This window comes from Dryobates pubescens, chromosome 20 (assembly GCF_014839835.1).
Source record: "Dryobates pubescens isolate bDryPub1 chromosome 20, bDryPub1.pri, whole genome shotgun sequence".
Classification (NCBI taxonomy): Eukaryota; Metazoa; Chordata; class Aves; order Piciformes; family Picidae; genus Dryobates; species Dryobates pubescens.
Window position 1 is genome coordinate 11,776,646 of NC_071631.1, and position 17,849 is coordinate 11,794,494.

General features: G+C 51.5%; 1 protein-coding gene across 2 annotated transcripts; it reads right to left on the minus strand.

Moving 5' to 3' along the window:
• Positions 1 to 4,265: 4,265 nt before the first annotated feature.
• SLC16A6 (solute carrier family 16 member 6) lies at positions 4,266 to 12,191 on the minus strand. 2 transcript variants are annotated; one of them, XM_054170537.1, is made up of 6 exons: positions 11,979 to 12,191; positions 9,708 to 9,949; positions 8,702 to 8,845; positions 7,812 to 7,940; positions 6,056 to 6,883; positions 4,266 to 5,462 (listed from the first exon to the last, which is right to left on the minus strand). In XM_054170537.1, exons 2-6 carry the CDS (start codon positions 9,940 to 9,942, stop codon positions 5,215 to 5,217), a joined length of 1,584 nt encoding a protein of 527 aa, XP_054026512.1. In that variant the 5' UTR covers positions 9,943 to 9,949; positions 11,979 to 12,191; the 3' UTR covers positions 4,266 to 5,214. The 2 variants fall into 2 exon arrangements, with proteins under 2 accessions (XP_054026512.1, XP_054026513.1); XM_054170538.1 differs by lacking the exon at positions 11,979 to 12,191 and adding an exon at positions 11,766 to 11,825.
• Positions 12,192 to 17,849: the final 5,658 nt, after the last annotated feature.

The following is a 17,849-nucleotide window of genomic DNA, read 5'->3' on the forward strand; positions in this document are numbered from 1 at the left end:
CCTTCACACCAAGCCAGGAGTCCAAGGGATATTTTCTTCAAGCAAACCTGTGAAGGAGCTCTGGAGAGGCCAGGAGGAAGACTGCTGCTTGGGCTTGCATCATTGTCAAAATTCAGGTCATGTTTACTATGGGCAGCTGGAAAATGATGATCTCAGATGCTAACAAGTAACATCTGAAGGGAAGCATTAAAACACTCGAGTTGTTTTGTAAGCACCTACTTTATTTCTTTTTTTCCCAGACCAGCTATTTTTAAAGATTCGTTTGTCCCCTTAAGTACCTGATGTCAGCTTATCTAACAGGAGTGGGAAAACAAAAAAAGAGGAGGAGGTTGCCCTTCCTTTTCATTTCAAATGGAAAAATGGTGGTGGTGTTATTGTTGCTTTGAAAAAAGACCCCAAACCACCAACCAGAGCTGCTGGAGAGCAGAAGGGGACAGATACCCATGGTCTGAGGGCTTTCTGTCCTTCTGTGAGCTGACCTTGTGTAATTTCCTTTATTTACATTTGGCTGGCACTGGCTTCATTGACTACAAGAGTTTATACAACCACTTTGGAGAGGAATAGCAGCAGCAAAGCTTGCAGGAGTGAGTCCTACCCCACGCTGTCCTTTTATTTACTGGTACCAAGTAGACAGGCAGCGCTGCCCAATAAAAGTAAATTATTTAATCCTATTTTCTTTCTGGCCTTTAATGCCTTTGTAGCAGGGGAACAGGAGGTCATGAGCAATTAATTTATACCAGGTGGGAAAAAGTACTCAGAATTCTTCCTGTGCAGGAAGACATCTGATAGTTGTTCCAGTTTTATGGGCTTTTTATTTACGTGAGCAGTGTGCAGGGCCTTTGTAAGGCTTTTCTTAGGTGGGGGAAGGAAGGTGTTTTTTGAGGAAGCTGTTGCAAATGTTTGTTCACTGTTGCTGTTGAGCCAGAGTCAAACTTGGATGCAGATTAGCTTCCCAGGACTTTGGTATTTGCGTTAAGGCTGTGCCACTTGCGTGTGTGATCACGACCCTGTTCTAGGACTTTTGCAACCAGAATGGAAACAAACTGTCCTTAATCAGATCTGTGGCCTGAGGATTCCTTCAGTAAGTTCACTTACAAATCATAGAATCATAGTCTGGGTTGGAAGGGACCTCTCAAGTTCATCTAGTCCAGCCCCCTCTGCAGTAAGCAGGGGCATCCTCCACTAGATCATCTTCTCCCTGTAGAGGCATTTGGAGTTAAGCAGCGTGGCAATGTTACTCCTTGCAGGGTTTGGTGATGGGGGTAGAAATGGCCTCAAGTTGCACCAGGGGAGGTTTAGGTTGGAGATTAGGAAAAGTTTCGTTGCTGCAGGTGTGGTCAGGCATTGGAACAGGTGGCCCAGGGAGATGGTGGAGTCACCATCCCTGAAATGTGTGGACATGACACTTTGGGACATGCTTTAGTGGCCATGGTGGTGTTGGGTAGACAGTTGGGCTTGATCTTAGAGGTCTTTCCCAACCTTAATGATTCTATGGCTCTGAGCAGGGGAGGGTGTATCTCAGCTGGTATAAAAAGAAATAAGGTTTGAAGGAGAGAAAATTGCCTTTTAGAGTGTGACTACCCTGCTATTTAGTAGCTTGATTTCTGATACATGAGCCGCCCTCCCTGGCATGGAGAAAAGTGTCCTGGAATTCAGAGATGATAAAATAATTACATGATTGCATGCTTCTTGAAGACATGAGGATAATGTTCCCAAGTGCCACCAATTCAGTCACCAATCAGAGGAAGAAAAGGCTCCTTCTAATCAGGCCTCCCTGGGTAAGGGTTTACAAGAGAACCCTTGAGGTCAGCACTAATCTACCAGCTTCCAAGCAACTCATTTAGAAGAACGTAGGATTGCCCAATTTGCAGGGTAAACACTGCTGCTTGGGGCTGAGGAAACAGCATGTGACAGCCACGCTGAGAGAGAGCCCTTCAGGGAGGGGAAGTGGTGGCCAGATCCTGAGATAAACCCAGCCTTGTCCTGGGGATGGAGAATCACAGAGCATTAGGAGTTGGAAGGGACCTCCAGAGATCATTGAGACCAACCCCTCTGCCAGAGCAGGATCACCTAGGGCAGGTCACACAGGAACACATCCTGGTGGGTTTTAAAAGTCTCCAGAGGAGACTCCACAACCTCCCTGGGCAGCCTGCTCCAGTGCTCCAGCACCCCCACAGTAAAGAAGTTTCTCCTCACATTGCGGTGGAAACTCCTGTGTTCTAGCTTGTACCCACTGTTCCTTGTCCCATCATTGGGCATCAGCAAAAAGAGCCTGGCCCATTCACCTTGACACCCACCCCTCAGATATTTATAGATGTTGAGAAGATCCCTTTTCAGCCTTCTCAAGACTAAACAGCCCCAGGGCTCTCAGACTTTCTTCATAAGGAAGACACTAAGGTCCCTTCACCCTCATAGCTCTCTGCTAGACTCTCTCCAGCAGGTCCCTGTCTTTCTTGAATTGGGGAGCCCAAAACTAGACACAGCATTGCAGGTGTGGTTTCACTAGGGCAGAAAAGAGGGAAAAGGGTGAGGAGGAAAGTGTCTACATTCTCTTTTTTTCTTCTCAATAAATGGGGGGGGTGGGGGGAGGGGAGAGAAAAAAATAGGGAAAAAAAAGGAAAAAAAAAGAAGTTTATTGCAAAACTCAGTGGTTTAGAGGATTTCCAGAGTCCACTAGGTACGTTACAAACAGATCAGTTAAGTCCTGCTTTGAACACATTAAAGCCTGCTTCTGGGTCTTCTGTGCCCACACACACACACAAACTCACTCGCTCCCCTGCTCATGCTGCTACAGACAGGAACAGAAACGTAGGGGTGAGGTCAGTGACAAACATTATTATTTGATCTGTACTGGAAATTGTTGTAAAACAGAAAACAAACCAAAAGATATATAAACTGTTTAAGTTACAGTAGACCCTCGTGAATCTGCAGAACAGGGAGCTTCCACACACACAAAAAACCTGGAGGTCTTGAATTCCACTTCCGAGCAGAGTTGTAATAGCAAAGTGCTGTAGTGAGGTCTTGTAATCACAAAGACTTCGATCATCTGACACGTCTACAGAACATTGACCAGAAAAGGAGAACCCCCCCCAAAAAAAAAGAAGCTTGAAGTATCATAAATTAACAATAAATTACTAAAAAAAAAAAAAAAAAAGAAAAAAGAAAAAAAGAAAAAAAAAGAAAAAAGAAAAGCACATCTTAATGCAACATCATCATCATCACCTTTTGTTCATTTACTCACTGAAGAGTCACAAAACTCTCTAAGGGCTTCTTCCAGTCCTGGGTGCAACACAGCAAGGTTCTGCTGGCTGTGATAAAGTGCTGAGGCAGAGGAAGGACACAAGACCCAAGGGTCTCGGGCAGTGAGGATGAATTTGCTTTAGCCACTTGGTTGCAAGAGTGCCTGTTTCTTTCCTTTTTTTTTTTTTCCCCTCTTTTTTTTTTTTTCCCCTTTTCTTTTTCCTGTTTTTTTTTTTTTTTAATTTTTTTTTTTGGACATCTAAAGACAGACAAAACAAATCAAGCACCTTCCCCCAAAAGAGGTTGTTTTCAAACAGATTGTCCCACATTTCTTATGGCTGGTAAAATACAGACAGGTCAGCGTAGCAGTTAATGAATGATGATGCCACTTCCACTTAGAACACACAGAAATGTTGGTTTGGGATTGGGGTTCTGTTGTTTTGTGGGTTTTTTTTTTAACCCCCTCCCAAACCAGAACAGACTTGTTAGTTGTCCCCCTGAGTTGCCGAGAGGCGTTAAGATGCATATAGGTGGGGTAAGCAAGCTTGTGTCACCTGTGAAGAGGAATTGCTCCTGTTAGGACTGAATGAACAGCCAGTACCTTGTCTTTTATTCCCTTCATGCCTTCAACCCTGTGCACAGGCTCTGGTTCACCCAAGTCAGCAGCAAAAAAAAAACCCACCCAAACCCAGCACCCTCCTGCTGACTTTGGAAGAGCAAGAGCAGCTAGGGAAGAAGGTACAGCTGTGACCAGCCACCCTGAGTCCCCCAGAGCTGGTAGCTATAAGGAGTAGAGTGATGAAGGGCTGGGTAACATGGCAGGGGTGATGTGGCAAAGATTTCCTTGTGCACCTGTAGAAAAGGGTTTGGATACATTAAGACATACTGGGCCAAATCCTCCCTGCAGGGTGGGCTGGTTTTGGCAGCAGAGCCAGATCCACTGATAGCAGCTGAGGCCTCGTGGAACGAGATGCTGGATGTGTAGTTTATTAGTTTGGTGGTTGGTTGTGGTTTCTTCCCCCCCCCCCCCCCCTTTTTAAATAAAACTGGGTTACCTAAGACCTACTTATTTAAAACAGCTACACTCTATGCTGTAAGAGTTAAGTTTCCCAACAATTTCACAAGCTAGCAATACAAGAGAGGTGGTAGAGAGATTGATGTTAAAAAGTCAGCTTTGTTATGCAAAAAGATGATTTTTCCTCTCCAGTTCTTTTAAGCTAACCTCCTTTACCAAGCTTAAGAATAAATTAATAAATACTAGTTAAATTAGAAACAGTACATCAGATCAAGAGAGAACAGTTCTATGCATACCAAATCAGGAGAAGAAAAATGATCTTTATGGTATATGTGCAGTAATAACTGGCCATAAAGACACACAGAGCCTCCAATTTCCCAGCATTTGTGACATTCAAGTTAATTAGAAGAAAATTAGCAATGGTTTAAGTCAGCTACCTAGCCTAACCCCCCTCCTCAAACCTAAAACACGAGTCCACGTCCTTCCTGAAGAAGATTCAGTTGACTACTGGTGGTGTAGGAAATGCTCATCTCCACTTGGTATCATCAGTTTATTGGCTGCGTGGAATTTGTGGTAGGGGATGGGTGAGGACAGTCAGAGGCTGAGCTGCTTCTGCTGTTGGGTGTTGTCAGTTCTTCTGGGATCAGTTGAACCTTTACCTATGGTTGTTATCAGGATAGCAGGAGTGTGCATCACATCTTCATGCTAGGCAGATGTTATTCTTGTGTGGCTATCTGTATTTTCTATGGAGCTTTCCATTGTTGGTTTAAAAACAGAAATAAGAAAGTTCTTTCTAGTAATAATAATTAAAACAAAAGAAAAGTAGATGTTGCTGGCAGCTGTTCACATTTAAAATTCCACATTCCCTTCAGAATGTCGGTTTTAAAACGTGGAGCAGAGCTGACGTTTCCTGCAGCCTTATGCCGACTGTGGTAGGTGGAGGAGGAGCAGCAGGCTTTTTATGGGGCACTCTCAGAGGCTTTTCCTGAATTTTCAGCTTTCCCAATATCCATTTCAATAAAGTCATCTGGCAGGTCTGGTACCGCCACAGCCGCTGCCGTGCTCTCCTCTGTGCCCTGCTGCCGCTGCTGGCACAGCCCAACCTTGCAGGGTCTCACCAGGGACAGGAACACAGCACCCAGGACTGTGCCAGCAGCACAGGAGTAGAAGGCTGAGCTGTACTTCTGTGTTGTATCCACTAAGACACCTACAGAAAACACGTTCCCAGCCATTAGCCACAAAGGATTCTCCCTCTCCCTCATCTGTCCCTCTAGAGGATCTCTAATCCAGGTCCCTCTGCATCATTTTATCTGCAGTCAGAAGCTGCTCAATGGCAAACAGAAGCTAAGTATTTAAGTAAAACATTCTAGGGGTACACAATATCTCCAGGCAAGTCAGAAGCCTTTGGGCACTGCAGGGACACTAAGCCCAAGATGCAGCAAGCATCTGTTTGTTGTGCTGAAGACTTCCTCTCTGCAGTGTGTGGCAGAAACGCGCAGTGGAAGGATCTGCTCCTGCCGCTCGCCAGAGCCTGAAGTGATGCCAGTTTTGGGTTTCTAACAGGATCAGGGTAGCACTGCAGCTTTTTCCTGCACTCCAAGGTTCCTCAGTGGAGACTGCCTCATCTGTGGGACTCTGCAGAGCTGCAATGCAGCAGGCTTCTGGCTCTGAGAGTTCCCTCATACTAGTTGCAGGGCTTTTGGGACACCACTAGCGCTGCCAGAACACTTTCTAGACATCAGCACCAATAGCTGCCAAACACACCCAAAAAACCCCACCAACCCAAGGAAGAAAGGTTACCTGCAAGGGGTGGTCCTGCCAAGCCAGCCAAGCTTTGAATGAAGACATAGACCCCAGCTGCCGAAGACATCTTCTCAATGCCAACCACATCATCTTCTGCCAGGAGGGGGATGTGTGTGCCTGCTACCGTTCCCAGCATGAACCCAAAAAATACGCTACATGTCATCAAGCCCCAGAACTCAGAGGCAAAAGGGAAGGCAAACAACGCTACAGACAGCAGAACGACGCAGATGAGCTCGATGTAGATCTTACGGATGGGCTTCTTGTTGAGCACCCAACCGGCCGAGACCCTCCCGAAGACTTCCGCGATCGCCATGGCTGACAAGATGTAGGCAGAGTGGTCTTTGCTGATGCCGAGGCTGAGGCTCAAGGGAATGATGTAAAGGGAAGGAGCAAAGAAGCCCAGGGTAGCAAAGAGGCCAAAGAATGCATAACAGATAAAACTACAGTCTTTCATCACAGAGAAGTCCAGGAGTTTGGTTTTTGGTTCTGGAGGGGTGCTGTCAGTTTCAACAAACATCTGTACGTGTTCCTTTGGTTCTTCACTTTTCGGCTCTGCTTTGGTTTTTCCAGGCACATTGCTGGGTGAGGTAGTTATTTCTACTCCTGAGTCTATGGACTCTATTGAGGTGCGTGTTTGTTCATTTTCAAGCATGTACTTTGTCTCTGTGGGCTCTTCCCGAGGCTGAGCTTTCGCTGCTTCCTCCTCTTGCTCTCTGATGATGATGGGTCGCAGGAGCGAGCCACAGATGACAATGCTCAGCTGTAACATCCCAACAGAAAGGAGGCTGTACCTCCAGCCAATCTTCTCCTTCAAAGCAGTAATTACTGAGGGAAGAGGGCAGAAGAAGAAGTCACTAAAAGCCTGTAGCTACACCAAGGAGCTGTTTGAATTTACAACTAGGAAAGAAACTGGAGCCTCATCACTGGAAGGTCTCAAGCACCTCAGCTCTTAAAGAGGTCCCTTCTGGTCCATCCAACCCACGGTCTGGCACCCATACTCATGCTACCAGCTGCAGCAAAACAAGCTAGAAGTTGCATTTCACATCTAGCTAGCAGAAGCTAACCTCTAAGCAGCCACTTCTGAGATCCCAGCAAGTTCGGGATGCACAAGAACATTATTTTTAGTGAGCAAGAACACACTCAACACTGAGGTTTCCTCTCTCAGCTGACCCCACCCTGAAACCAGCTACTAGAGGAAGTCTCTTAGCTCTACTCAAAGGTGCATGTCACTACTTAATGACAAACCTTTATCTGCAATCAGAGCAGCTTTGCAACAGGTAATAGCTGAAAGCAAGTGTGCACAGCAGACCACCACCTGAAGGGCAGAGGACAGGTGGTGGCAGAGTAGTGATAGGGCCATGCTCCCTGGCGACTAGACCCCAGGAGGCTGCAGCAGGCCATGCATGAGCTCACTAACCTTTAGGAGCAGTTGTGTTTTAAATAGCTGAAGTTTCTCAGTCTTATTTTTAGCCTCCCAGATCTATATAGGGAACCCTTTGGGCTGCATATCAGCGAGGCAGGTCCTGCTCTGGCAGGAGATGCTGGGGAGAGCTCAGGCATCATTAAACCAGTCTCTGGGACTATGTGTAACCCTGCCTGAGTTGTTCACAGGCATGTGAGCAACCACCCATAGGCTTCAGCAACTCATGTGAAGAAGGTCCCCTTTGGCTCCCTTTTGCTTGGAAAAAAGAGGTTTGAGCAGCATTGTGCTTGAGGCATGCAGGGAGGAGCTCAGAACGTCTGGGCACTGTACCTGGTGCAAAGGAGAAGACAGCAAAACATTCCCCTGTAGATGCCACTGCTGTGACCAGCGAACGTCTTTTGTCAAAGTACTGTGATAGGATGGTGACAGTCGGGAGGAAAGAGAGGCAGTACCCAAGGCCTGTGAATAAATGCCAAAAATTGCCATAACAACAAGGAAAGGAGAGGGAAACACCGCTGCAAGAACACGTTAAGTCAGCTTTCCCAGTGGTGAGATTACAGTAGCATTTCGGCCAACTCAGCAAGTCACCCTGGAAAAAAAAAATCATTGGGGAAACCAAAATGTTATTTTCTTTGATTGGAAGGGGAAAAAAACCCCCAAAAAACCAACACACCCAAAAAACCCAAACCACAACCTCAAAAAAACCCAATAGAAAGAAAAATCAAACCAAGAGACCCAACCTCCCAAACCTGCCTTCTGTTCCCCAATAGAAAGCAGGGTCCACTTTGAGGACCTCATCTGTTTAAAGGGTTTGAGCCTGCAGCAGTTGCTCCTCTAAGCAAAGCAAGCTCCCAGCCATGGACATAAGCAGGACACCCAGGCCAGACTGGAGAGAGGAAAAACCATCAGAAAAAAAATTGGGAGAAGTTAGAGGATTCAACCCCATGAACAGCTTTCATTGCCCGAGCAATCCCAGAAGCAATCAGTACAGCTGCACTTGGACTGCAGGACCAAGCCTTGAGGTGGTCCTCAGGGTGAGGCAGGCCAGGAAGCCAAGCTTTAAGCCCAGGTCATCACCTCTGGCAGGAGGGTGAGGTCAGCTCAGAAGGGGCAGCAGCGTTTCGCAAGCACTCCCAGTGCCACAGGGAGGAAAAACAACCCTGGGCAGAGCTACGCTTGCAGGAGGTGAAGTGTTCAGCAGGTAGAGGAACGGAACTCACCAGAGATGAGGCCGATGGTGACGTACATGTCCACAACAGTGCGGGCAAAGGAGGCGATGACCATGCCGGTGCTGATCAGCACCCCGCCAGCCATCACCACCAAGCGGTGACCAAAGCGATTGCTGAGAACTGTTGACAGAGGAGCTGGATGGGCAGGAGGGGAAGAAACTTGTGGTCAATACCCAACTCAACAAATTCACCAGCTACCGTCTCCTTCAGAGGCTCTTCTCTACCCCTACCCTGTGACATGCCACCTCCCCAGCCAGCTGGCCTCACACAGCAGAGCCATCCTTGGAGCACTGCACCCCTCAGAACATTTAGGATGTGCTGAGAAAGTCAGGAGGCTAGGAGCAGCTCAGGACATGCCTTACAGACCACAGTGGATCTTGGTGAGGATCCAAGTTCTTTCTTATTCTTTTCACTAGTTAGGTTTCAAAACTCTTGTTTTCACCCTTTACTGATGAGAGCCAAGCCAGGCTCAGCAACACAGACCATGTCCCTGGACCACGTAGAAGGACACAGGCTGGGGCTCAAAGGGACTGCTGGGCTGAGAGAAGACATTTCTTGGCACTTCAGGAGCACACAGCCCATAGGCTTTGTGGCTGTCATTTTTAACAGAGCCATTAGAGACACCAAAGTCACAGGTATCAGGTCCTCGCCTGCTGAGTCAGCAGCATGACTTTTACAAAGGTTTGTTGTGATAGGATGAGTGGCAATGGATTGAAGCTTCAGGAGGGCAGATTTAGACTGGAGATAGGAAGAAATTCTTCACTCTGAGGGTGGTGAGACACTGGAACAGGTTGCCCAAAGGTTGTGGGTGCCCCCTCCCTGGAGGTGTTCGAGGCCAGGTGGAATGGGGCCTTGAGCAACCTGGGCTAGTGTGAGGTGTCCCTGCCAGTGGCAGGAGGGTTGGAACTGGATGATCTTTAAGGTCCCTTCCAACCCAAACTGCTCCATGAATCCAAGACTGCCCCTTGTGCTCCTGACAAAACCTCGCGGCTCTTACCTGTGAAGGTCTGCACGAACACACATATGGATATTATCCAGGAGATCCTGCTGTTGGTTTCATCAAAGCTTTCCATAAGGTCGTTGAAGAAGACCCCAAACGATTTTAAGATGCCATAGGTTAGAGCTTCCACAAAGAAGAAAGCAAAAGCAACTGTCCAACCCCATCCTCCATCAGGCACTTTAGTATAAATGTTGGGAGCGCCGCACGGCATCCTTCCAGCTTTGACAGTCATTTTGGATCTGCAAAACAGGGTGGCAGAAGGAGCCAAGCGTCAGGCGAGGGTGATCCTTGATGGAAGAGGCAGGGCCTGGCAGGTCTCACCTCCACCAGGCACCACCAGCCCGTCCGTCCCTGTGCTGCTGAGGGATTAACGGCAGGAGTTGGGCTGAAGTTTCTCCTTTTATCAGCCTGTGGGGCTGGGTTCTGCTAGTGCCCTTTGAGCCCTGGACCAGAATCTCTCTGCTCAGCACCCGGGCAAAATGTTCCCATCAGCAAAACCCATCACCCGAGAGCTGGTGTGTGGGGGTGGATGGATGCAGTTCATGAAAGATCCACCGTGGGACCCAGCGTGGGCTGGTGGAGCTGCAGGAATTCCCACCCAGGAGCACCCATCCTTCCCCACCCCTGTGCCTGCCCTGGAGTGGCCAGTGCCACCGCAGTGCCACCCCCATCTGCTGCAGGGTTGGTCAGACACACCTCACCATCACACCTTGCAGTGTCCTAAACCCATCAGAAACTCAGGGTGAGGGGAAATCCTCGGTAACCCACCCGTGCCCCAGAATGGCTGCTCCAAGCCCCCAAATTCCTAGCAACACGGGGAAGTCACACCCCAGAAGCCACCAACTCCCTCTGCTACTCCCATCCTGTCCTCAGGGTCACAGCCACCCCTCAGGGCAAGAGACTGCTGCGAGAGGGCTGGAGGGGGCAATCCTGTAAGATGGAGCGGAGGGGAGGGGGAGGCATGTGGTGTGTCTTCATCCCTGCTCCGTGTCAATCGTGGGGGGTCCGTGGATGTGCAGGGGCAGTTTTGTCCTGCTCCTGGCCACACCTGCACAGGGTAGGAAGAAACAGTGCCAGGGTCCGTCCCCAGCACCCACCCCGGGAGGGGACAGTGGGATGCCCACGGGCAGCCCCCCTGAGTGCTGCTGGCCCCTGGACGCCCCACGCATAGCGTGTCCCGGGCACAGCATGAACCTGCGGCTCTGGCAGGCGACGCGTTTCCTCCCCGGTAGCCAGCCGGCATTTCCCTCCTCCATTTTCTACTCCAGACCATCGGCACCGACTTTGTCGGCAAGAAGAACGCAGAACGGCCTCGCCAAAGGCTTCCCCATCCCACCGCCGAACTTATCGCCGAGGACCAGGCGAGTCCATGGCGTTCCCGGTGCCATCGGCACCGGCGCCCACCCGGGGGCGGCCCCACGGGAGCCTGCCTGGCGTGGGTGCTGCAGGGGCACACCCAAGAGGTGTTTTAAGCGGGGAAGGGGGGTTAAGGGTGTCTTAGCACCCCGCTGACCCCCTCCATGACGCTGCATGGTGGGGCAAGGCTGGTGCGCGGCTCCCGGGGGGGTGCTCTACCGAGGGATGGAGCGAGGCGTGGGCTCCAGCATCGCCCCGGGAATGCCCGGGGCTAGGCGAGGGGCAGGGAACGGGATCACTGGTGGGGGATGTCCAGGTGGGGGCTGAGCCTTTGCCTAAAGTTTGTGGTTAGTGGTTGGATAACGCCCCCCGCAAGGGGAGAGTCGGAGGGGCTGCACTGAATTCCTGTGTCACTGCACAAGGCATGGAGTAGTGGTGGTGGGAAAGGATTAGCTTAGGAGGAAGCACGTTAGTTTGAAACAGAAATAACCCCCCCAGACCCCCAAAACAACAGAGACAAATCAAACCGCAAACCCCGGCGTACGTTCTGTACCTTTTAAAAAACTGAAAGAAATTATGATGGGGGGGGGGAGGAAAGGAAAAAAAATAATTAAAAATTAAAATGGCAGAACTGCGGGGCCCGGCGTGCCCCCCCCTTCCCCCACCTCCCCCCTGCATCACTTTCCCAACATTTCAGACCTGATTTCTGCATTGCCACCGCCGCACCGACTCCGCGGCCGCCAGCTAAAAATAAAGGGATGCGGGAAAAAAAAAAAAAAGGGAAGGTGGGGGGGAAGTAATGACCAAAAAGAAGGAAAAATTCAAAATAATAAAAATAATTAAAAATAATAAATAGGAAACAAAGCCTCCCACTTTCCCTTCCCCGGAGTCCCCGCTCCGGAGCCCACTCACCGGGCGGCGCTGGGTGCTGGTGGCTGCGGGGCTTAAGGGCTGCCCATGGCCGGGGCAAAGCGGGTGGGCAACCGGGCGGGCGACCCACCGAAGCGGGTAACCGACCCGGGGCGGCGGCGAGAGGTAGGCGGCCCCGCTGCCCGCCGGCCCCCGGCCGCTGCTGCTCCCGCTGCCCGCGGCGGCGGCTGCTCTGCGCTCGCTCCCAGCCCTTTATATACCGGCTGGAGCCGGTCTCTGCCGGCGGCTCCGCAGCGCCATGTGCGCGCCCGGGCCCGGCTCGCCCCAGCGCCGGCGCCGGCACCGCGTGTGAGGGGAGGGGCGATGCTGCCGATTACCCCCCGCATCAATCCACCCCAAACCCCTCTAACCGCCCTACCCCTCCCAACATCCCCCGGGCCGGCACCTGCTGGAGCGAGCCGGGCTAACGCCCCCCAGACTCAAAACTAACCACGCACCCCCCCCTCCCCGCAAGCCCCAAACCCCTCCGGGTGTGGGGCGAGGCCGGGGCTGGAGCGGCGCCGGGAGCAGCAGGTCTCTGCCGGTTCGGCCCAGCCTGAGCGCTGCGGGGAGGACGCTGGGGGCTGGGGGTCGCCGGGTAGAGCAGCGGCAGCAGAAACTCAACCGGTGCAAAGAAGGGGGAGAAGTGCCCCCGCCGTACCCCTGAAGGACTTAATAGAATCATAAGGGTGGTTTGGGTTGCAAGGACCTTAAAGATCATCTAGTTCAAGCCCCTAGCCATGGGCAGGGACACCTCCCACTAGACTAGGTTGCTCAAGGCTCCATTCAGCCTGGTCTTAAACGCTTCCACGTTTGGGGTCTCCCCCCAGCGCTTGGGGTCCTTCCACCACTTTCACCCTGCCATGCATCACTTCTGACCCACTTGGTGCACCTTTGGTGCAGAGGTTTTGAGCCCCTGTTTTGCAGAAAGACCTTGATCTCCTCATAGGAAAGAGATCAGCTAGTGCAGGTTGGGATGTGAGGAAAGGGTTTCTTTACATGCTTGAGACCCTTTGGGCAGCAACACCAGGATCTGGCCACCTGCCTCCCTCCTGGTCCTGCAGCAGCAGGATGCAGTGCTGGGTTGAGGCTTGCAGCAGAGTTGGCAGCCACCATTCCATTTGGGACTGGAGCAGCTGGGATGGGGCTGAGCGCACACTGAAGTTCCACACACCGTTTCTGAGGATGCCATGTGCTGGTCCCCTCCATGCTCCAGCACTGTGCATGGCATGTGTTGCATTTTTAGGGAGAAACATCTGCTTTATGTTGGGAATTTCAAAAGCAGCGATTTGCGAGTCAAAGTGGGCGACTCACCACCTGCATGGATGGAGGAGGAAAGGGTGCAGGGCGTCAGACATCTGTCATGGGAGAGCACAGGGCAGAGGTCCTCCCCAGCAGTGCCCAGCTAAGGGGGATGGAACTAAAGCAATGGCTGCTTCACACTTACCTCTAAAATTCCCTAAGATCTGTAAAGAAAAAGAGGAAAAACCTGACAGTTTTGCATTTATATGGCTGGTTGTGCCATAGCCACTACTACTGCTGCATCCTGGCACTGGCCCCGATGCACTGGATACAGGACGATGCTGGTGGGGAAGTTTTGGAGCCTCAGGACTCGTGGACAAGCAGCTTTTGCCTGCGGAGGGCTCAGAGTGAGGCAGTGATCGGACTCCTCCTGGCCTGCCCTCCCATGCTGGTCCAGGACCCCAGCACAGTTTGTTGGGTCAAAGTGGAGCCTGGCCATTTGGGCTCCCACCCCTGGAAAAACTGCTTAGGTTGAAATGTTCCTTCAGCACCTCGCCTGTCGGCAAGGGCTCAAGGGCTGCTGCGTTTTCTTTGGCAGGAGTCCCTTCCCTGGTGTTCTGTGCTTTTTTGTCACAATGGGAGGTGACCATACCAGGTAGCAGGGGCAAAATTCTGGAATCTTCTGAGAAATGAGGCAGATTATCCATTGCTTTCACTCAGTGATTGGGAGAAAGCTGCTGCTGAGTTCTCATGGCAGTGCTGGTCAAACAGCCACTGCCTCCAGCAAGCCACCAAGGCTCTGGTCCTGGCAGGGAGGTTGCAGCAGCTTCACCCTTCACAGTCCCATTCTAAACAAGCTCAGCTCCATATGCTGAGCCATGGGGTGCAATGAGGACTGTGCTGTGTGTGTCCTTGGGGAGCATCACGTCACCCTGTCCTACAGGAAACCCCTTCCTCTGAGCAGTTCTGCCTTTCAGGGATAGGGATCCTGGGCCAACACCTTGTCTGGTCTCAGAGAGCTGCTGTCCCGTTACACAAGCTCCTCCTCGAGCGTGGATTACCCTTCCCTGAGCTGTAATTCTTCCTGGCAGCAACAGTGCAAGTGGTTGTGGGACAACAAAAGAGGTTTGTGCCCCCAGGGGAGAAATAAGAATGCAAATATCTTTGGCATGAAAAAAACCACCAAAGGCGATTTACTCCTTGGTATTTCTTGTCAGTACTTTGCATCTGCCTCTGCCTCACCTTCAGGCTTTCCAAGTGCAATAAGGCTTTGGGGAACCATGGGAGCTGAAGGGGCCCCATCAGAGGGACAGAGCAGCCCAAGGCTTCCCAGCTCCACCATAAAGACCTTATTCCTCCACGCTGTTTGACCACTTTGAGAGGATTTCCCCTACTGCAGCCCAGCCTTGGCTAGAACCTGGCTGTGTCATGCCAGGACACTTTGCCCCAGCACATCCATTTTGGGTCTGCGTGGTGCCTGGCAGCAGCTCACACCGAGCTCTGCTTCTCCATGGGGACTTCTGCACTGCTCCCAGCACAAGTGTGTGGCTGGTGTCTGAGTGCTCTGTAAAGCATCGGGAAGGAGGGAAAGTATCCCATCTGTAGGCATAAATCAGCCTGGAGCCGGCAAACAGGGCGGGCTGTGAGCAGAAAGGGAGCTGGGGCCCCGCTTGCTGCCGCCGCCGCCGGATGGGTCAGGGACTTCCAATTCATTTATTCTGCTGGGGTTCGCCCAGCCCTGCTCGGCATGTGTAATGTTTTCTCTGAGAGACCCAGCAGTTAGATGGGTGAAAAACATTCTCCTGTCCCGGGAGCTGGCAGAAGTCCTGGGCAAGCTGCAGAAGTATGTTTTTGTCGGTGCTGCTTACTCTGTTAGGGGAACTAGAATAAACTATTCCAGTAGAAAACCTTTTCCTGGAATAAAGTCTTGACTCTGTTCAGAGCATTGTCAGGACAGTTGTACCGGGAATGGAGCTCTGCTGGTAAACATCTTGGGGCTGAGGAGGCCTAACGGGCAGACACAGAGCTTGTGCACCCTCTGCCCCGTGGACAAACCCCACACGAGGCACCTGCTGCCCTCGGCTGTGCTCAAGTCAAAAATAAAATCTGTGTGTGGTTAGCTTGCAAACAAAACATGGATTTTTTCCTCACTCCTGCTGGGATGTGACACCATCCATCCCCTCCAGGATGTGGCTGGGCATCCCCTGGTGGGGTCAGGATCAACACCATGAGCCACACTGTGGGGACGAGAGGAAATGGCCTCAAGTTGCACCAGGGGAGGTTGAGGTTGGATGTTGGAAGAAACTTCTTCACTGAAAGGGTTCTCAAACACTAGAACAGGCTCCCCAGGGAGGTGGCTGAATCACCATCTCTGGAGGAGTTTAAAAGCTGCAGAGATGTAGTGCTGAGGGACATGGGTTAGCACCAGGCTTGGCAGAGTTAGAGAATGGTTGGTCTTGATGATCATAAAGGTCTTTTCCATCTGCAGTGATTCTATGATTCTTTGACATATTCCCATCCTTTGTTACTTGGTCAGCACCTGGCTTGAGCAACCACCTCTGCTTGCCTGCCTCAGTTTCCCTCAGACTGGCATGAGGGTTGATGCTGGGAGCCCCCAGAATGGTCCTGGGATAGCACTGGGTACCCATTCCAGTTTGAATTTCTCATTCTAAACGTCTCCTTATCTCCTGGCTCCTCACAGCTAGGAGGGGGATGCCTGCTGGACTTGCAGCAGGAGAGCAGGGTCGCCGCCGTGGGTTTGGGCAGGAGATCAGAGCTGTGACACTCTGGGTGTTGGCAGGGGACAGCTCAGCACAGCCGGGTGTGCTTCAAAGGGCAGCAGGTTTTTCTGGGCTCTGGCTGCTGCTTTGCTCTCCAGGCAGGCGTGAAAATGTGAAAGAATGTGAAAAATGTGAAAATGATCGTGCTGGCCCCGGGATTTGTAACCCTCTGGTTAATGTGTAAGGACTACAGGACAAAGACTCCCGGCTCTGGGTGGGCAACCAACAGCTGCTTGCTGGTGGTACAGCCAGGGGCTGGCATCCCCAAACCCAGGTGGTATCTCCCCTGCCCTGGGGCCAGCACTGAGCAGTGCTGGTTGTAGAGGCTTTGGGGCTATTCTGAACTGGTTTATCTGGTTTTGGCTTCTCCCTGCTCTTTCTGTGGAAACGCCTCGTCTGGCTGGCAGCAGTGCCCTTTGTTTGTTTGATTCTTGCCTGGTACAAGGTGTGTGCTGTGAAGGCCAGGTCTGAGCAATGCCCAGCACCATGTGGCAAGGGGTATGGTACTGGCTGTCGTGGAGGCCTTGGTTCTTGGGTGTGATTCTGCCCAGGCAGGGAGGCAGCTCATCAAGCTTTAACCACCAGTGCAGCATTTCCTGCTTGGAATGAAGCAAGCTGCTGCAACAGGCACGTTCCCACCATAGTCAGCCTGGGGGAATCTCTTCTGAGTCACTTATCTTTTGGGAAAATAGCTAAAAGATGGTCCTTTAGCAACGTGGTAAGGGAGCAGAGCTGCTGCTGAGCACGGGTGAGCAGGGACCAGGGCTCATCCCAGGGAGGCTCCCTGTGGCCACCTTGGCGCTGCTGGAGGACATTCACAGCGGGTGGCAGGGACAGAGCCGGCACAGCCAGAACTCGCCCAGGACTTCAAGATCAAAGGGTCAGAGAGGTGCCTCTGCCAAGGATCTTGGAGGAGAGCACTAGGGTTGATGCCAAAGGACGGCCTCATGCTCCACTGGGGTTTGGACCTGCTGTGGATGATGAGGATGGTTCTGCAGGAGCTTGGCAAGAGCAGCCCTGGTGCATCCCATCATCCATGGACTCTCCTTCAAGTGGCCTCTGAGCATCAGAGATCAAGAAGTTTTCTCTGACTCTAATGCATAAATTTCAGCTCTGGATGACACTGCCCTGTAATTTAGAGGGAAGAAAGTGTCCTTTGAAAATGCTTTTGATTGTTGTTGTTAACTGTGTTATCCTGGTGTCTCTGCCCAAAGTAAATGGAAGGGACAGAGGTTTGTGCGTTCATCTCCCTTGGTTGTTGCTCAGTTGTTCTGGGTGGCTGCAGGTGCTGATGGGGGTCATGTTGCATGGTGCAGGGCCACCCCCTGGGGACAGGATGTTGCATGGAGAATGCTCCAAGAGACTGGGGGTTGGTGCAGGGACCACTTTCAGCCTGCGAAAGTGGTCTGGGGTCTGCTGGTGGGAGCAGCTGGATGCTGGTGAAGGTGCCAGAGGGATAGGATCACATCCTGGAAAGGGTGAGCATCACCCTCCTTAGGCACAGCTCAGCTGGGATGGTTACATGGGTCTCAGCTGGACTTTGTCCCTACATTTTTCTCCCCAAACCAATTCCAGTGCAGGGTGATCTCCTGCTCCATCCCTCTGCAGAGGGCTGACATAGGGCTGGGGTCACACTTAGCCATGCCCAGGTTAATCCATGCTGTTCCTATGAAGGTGGTAGCTCAAGTCCATGCTTTCCTGGCTCCAGCTGTGCTCAGATCCTGCATGAAGGAGTTGGACTAAAGCAGGGCTGCTCGTGCAAACCTCTTCCCTAAAAATACCCCAAGGGCTTTCCAAACAAATTGCAAAGGGAATCTTTAATGGGAAAACAAAAGTGATTTAGGCACCCTCA

What these genes read in the sequence shown, in the direction of transcription:
- SLC16A6 (XM_054170537.1), bottom strand. Translation starts at nt 9,942, where the DNA reads ATGACTGTCAAAGCTGGAAGGATGCCGTGCGGCGCTCCCAACATTTAT. An exon ending in GTTCGTGCAGACCTTCACAG is followed by an intron (nt 8,846 to 9,707) that starts GTAAGAGCCGCG and finishes CTGCCCATCCAG; the next exon opens with CTCCTCTGTCAACAGTTCTC. An exon ending in CACCATCGGCCTCATCTCTG is followed by an intron (nt 7,941 to 8,701) that starts GTGAGTTCCGTT and finishes ATTTATTCACAG; the next exon opens with GCCTTGGGTACTGCCTCTCT.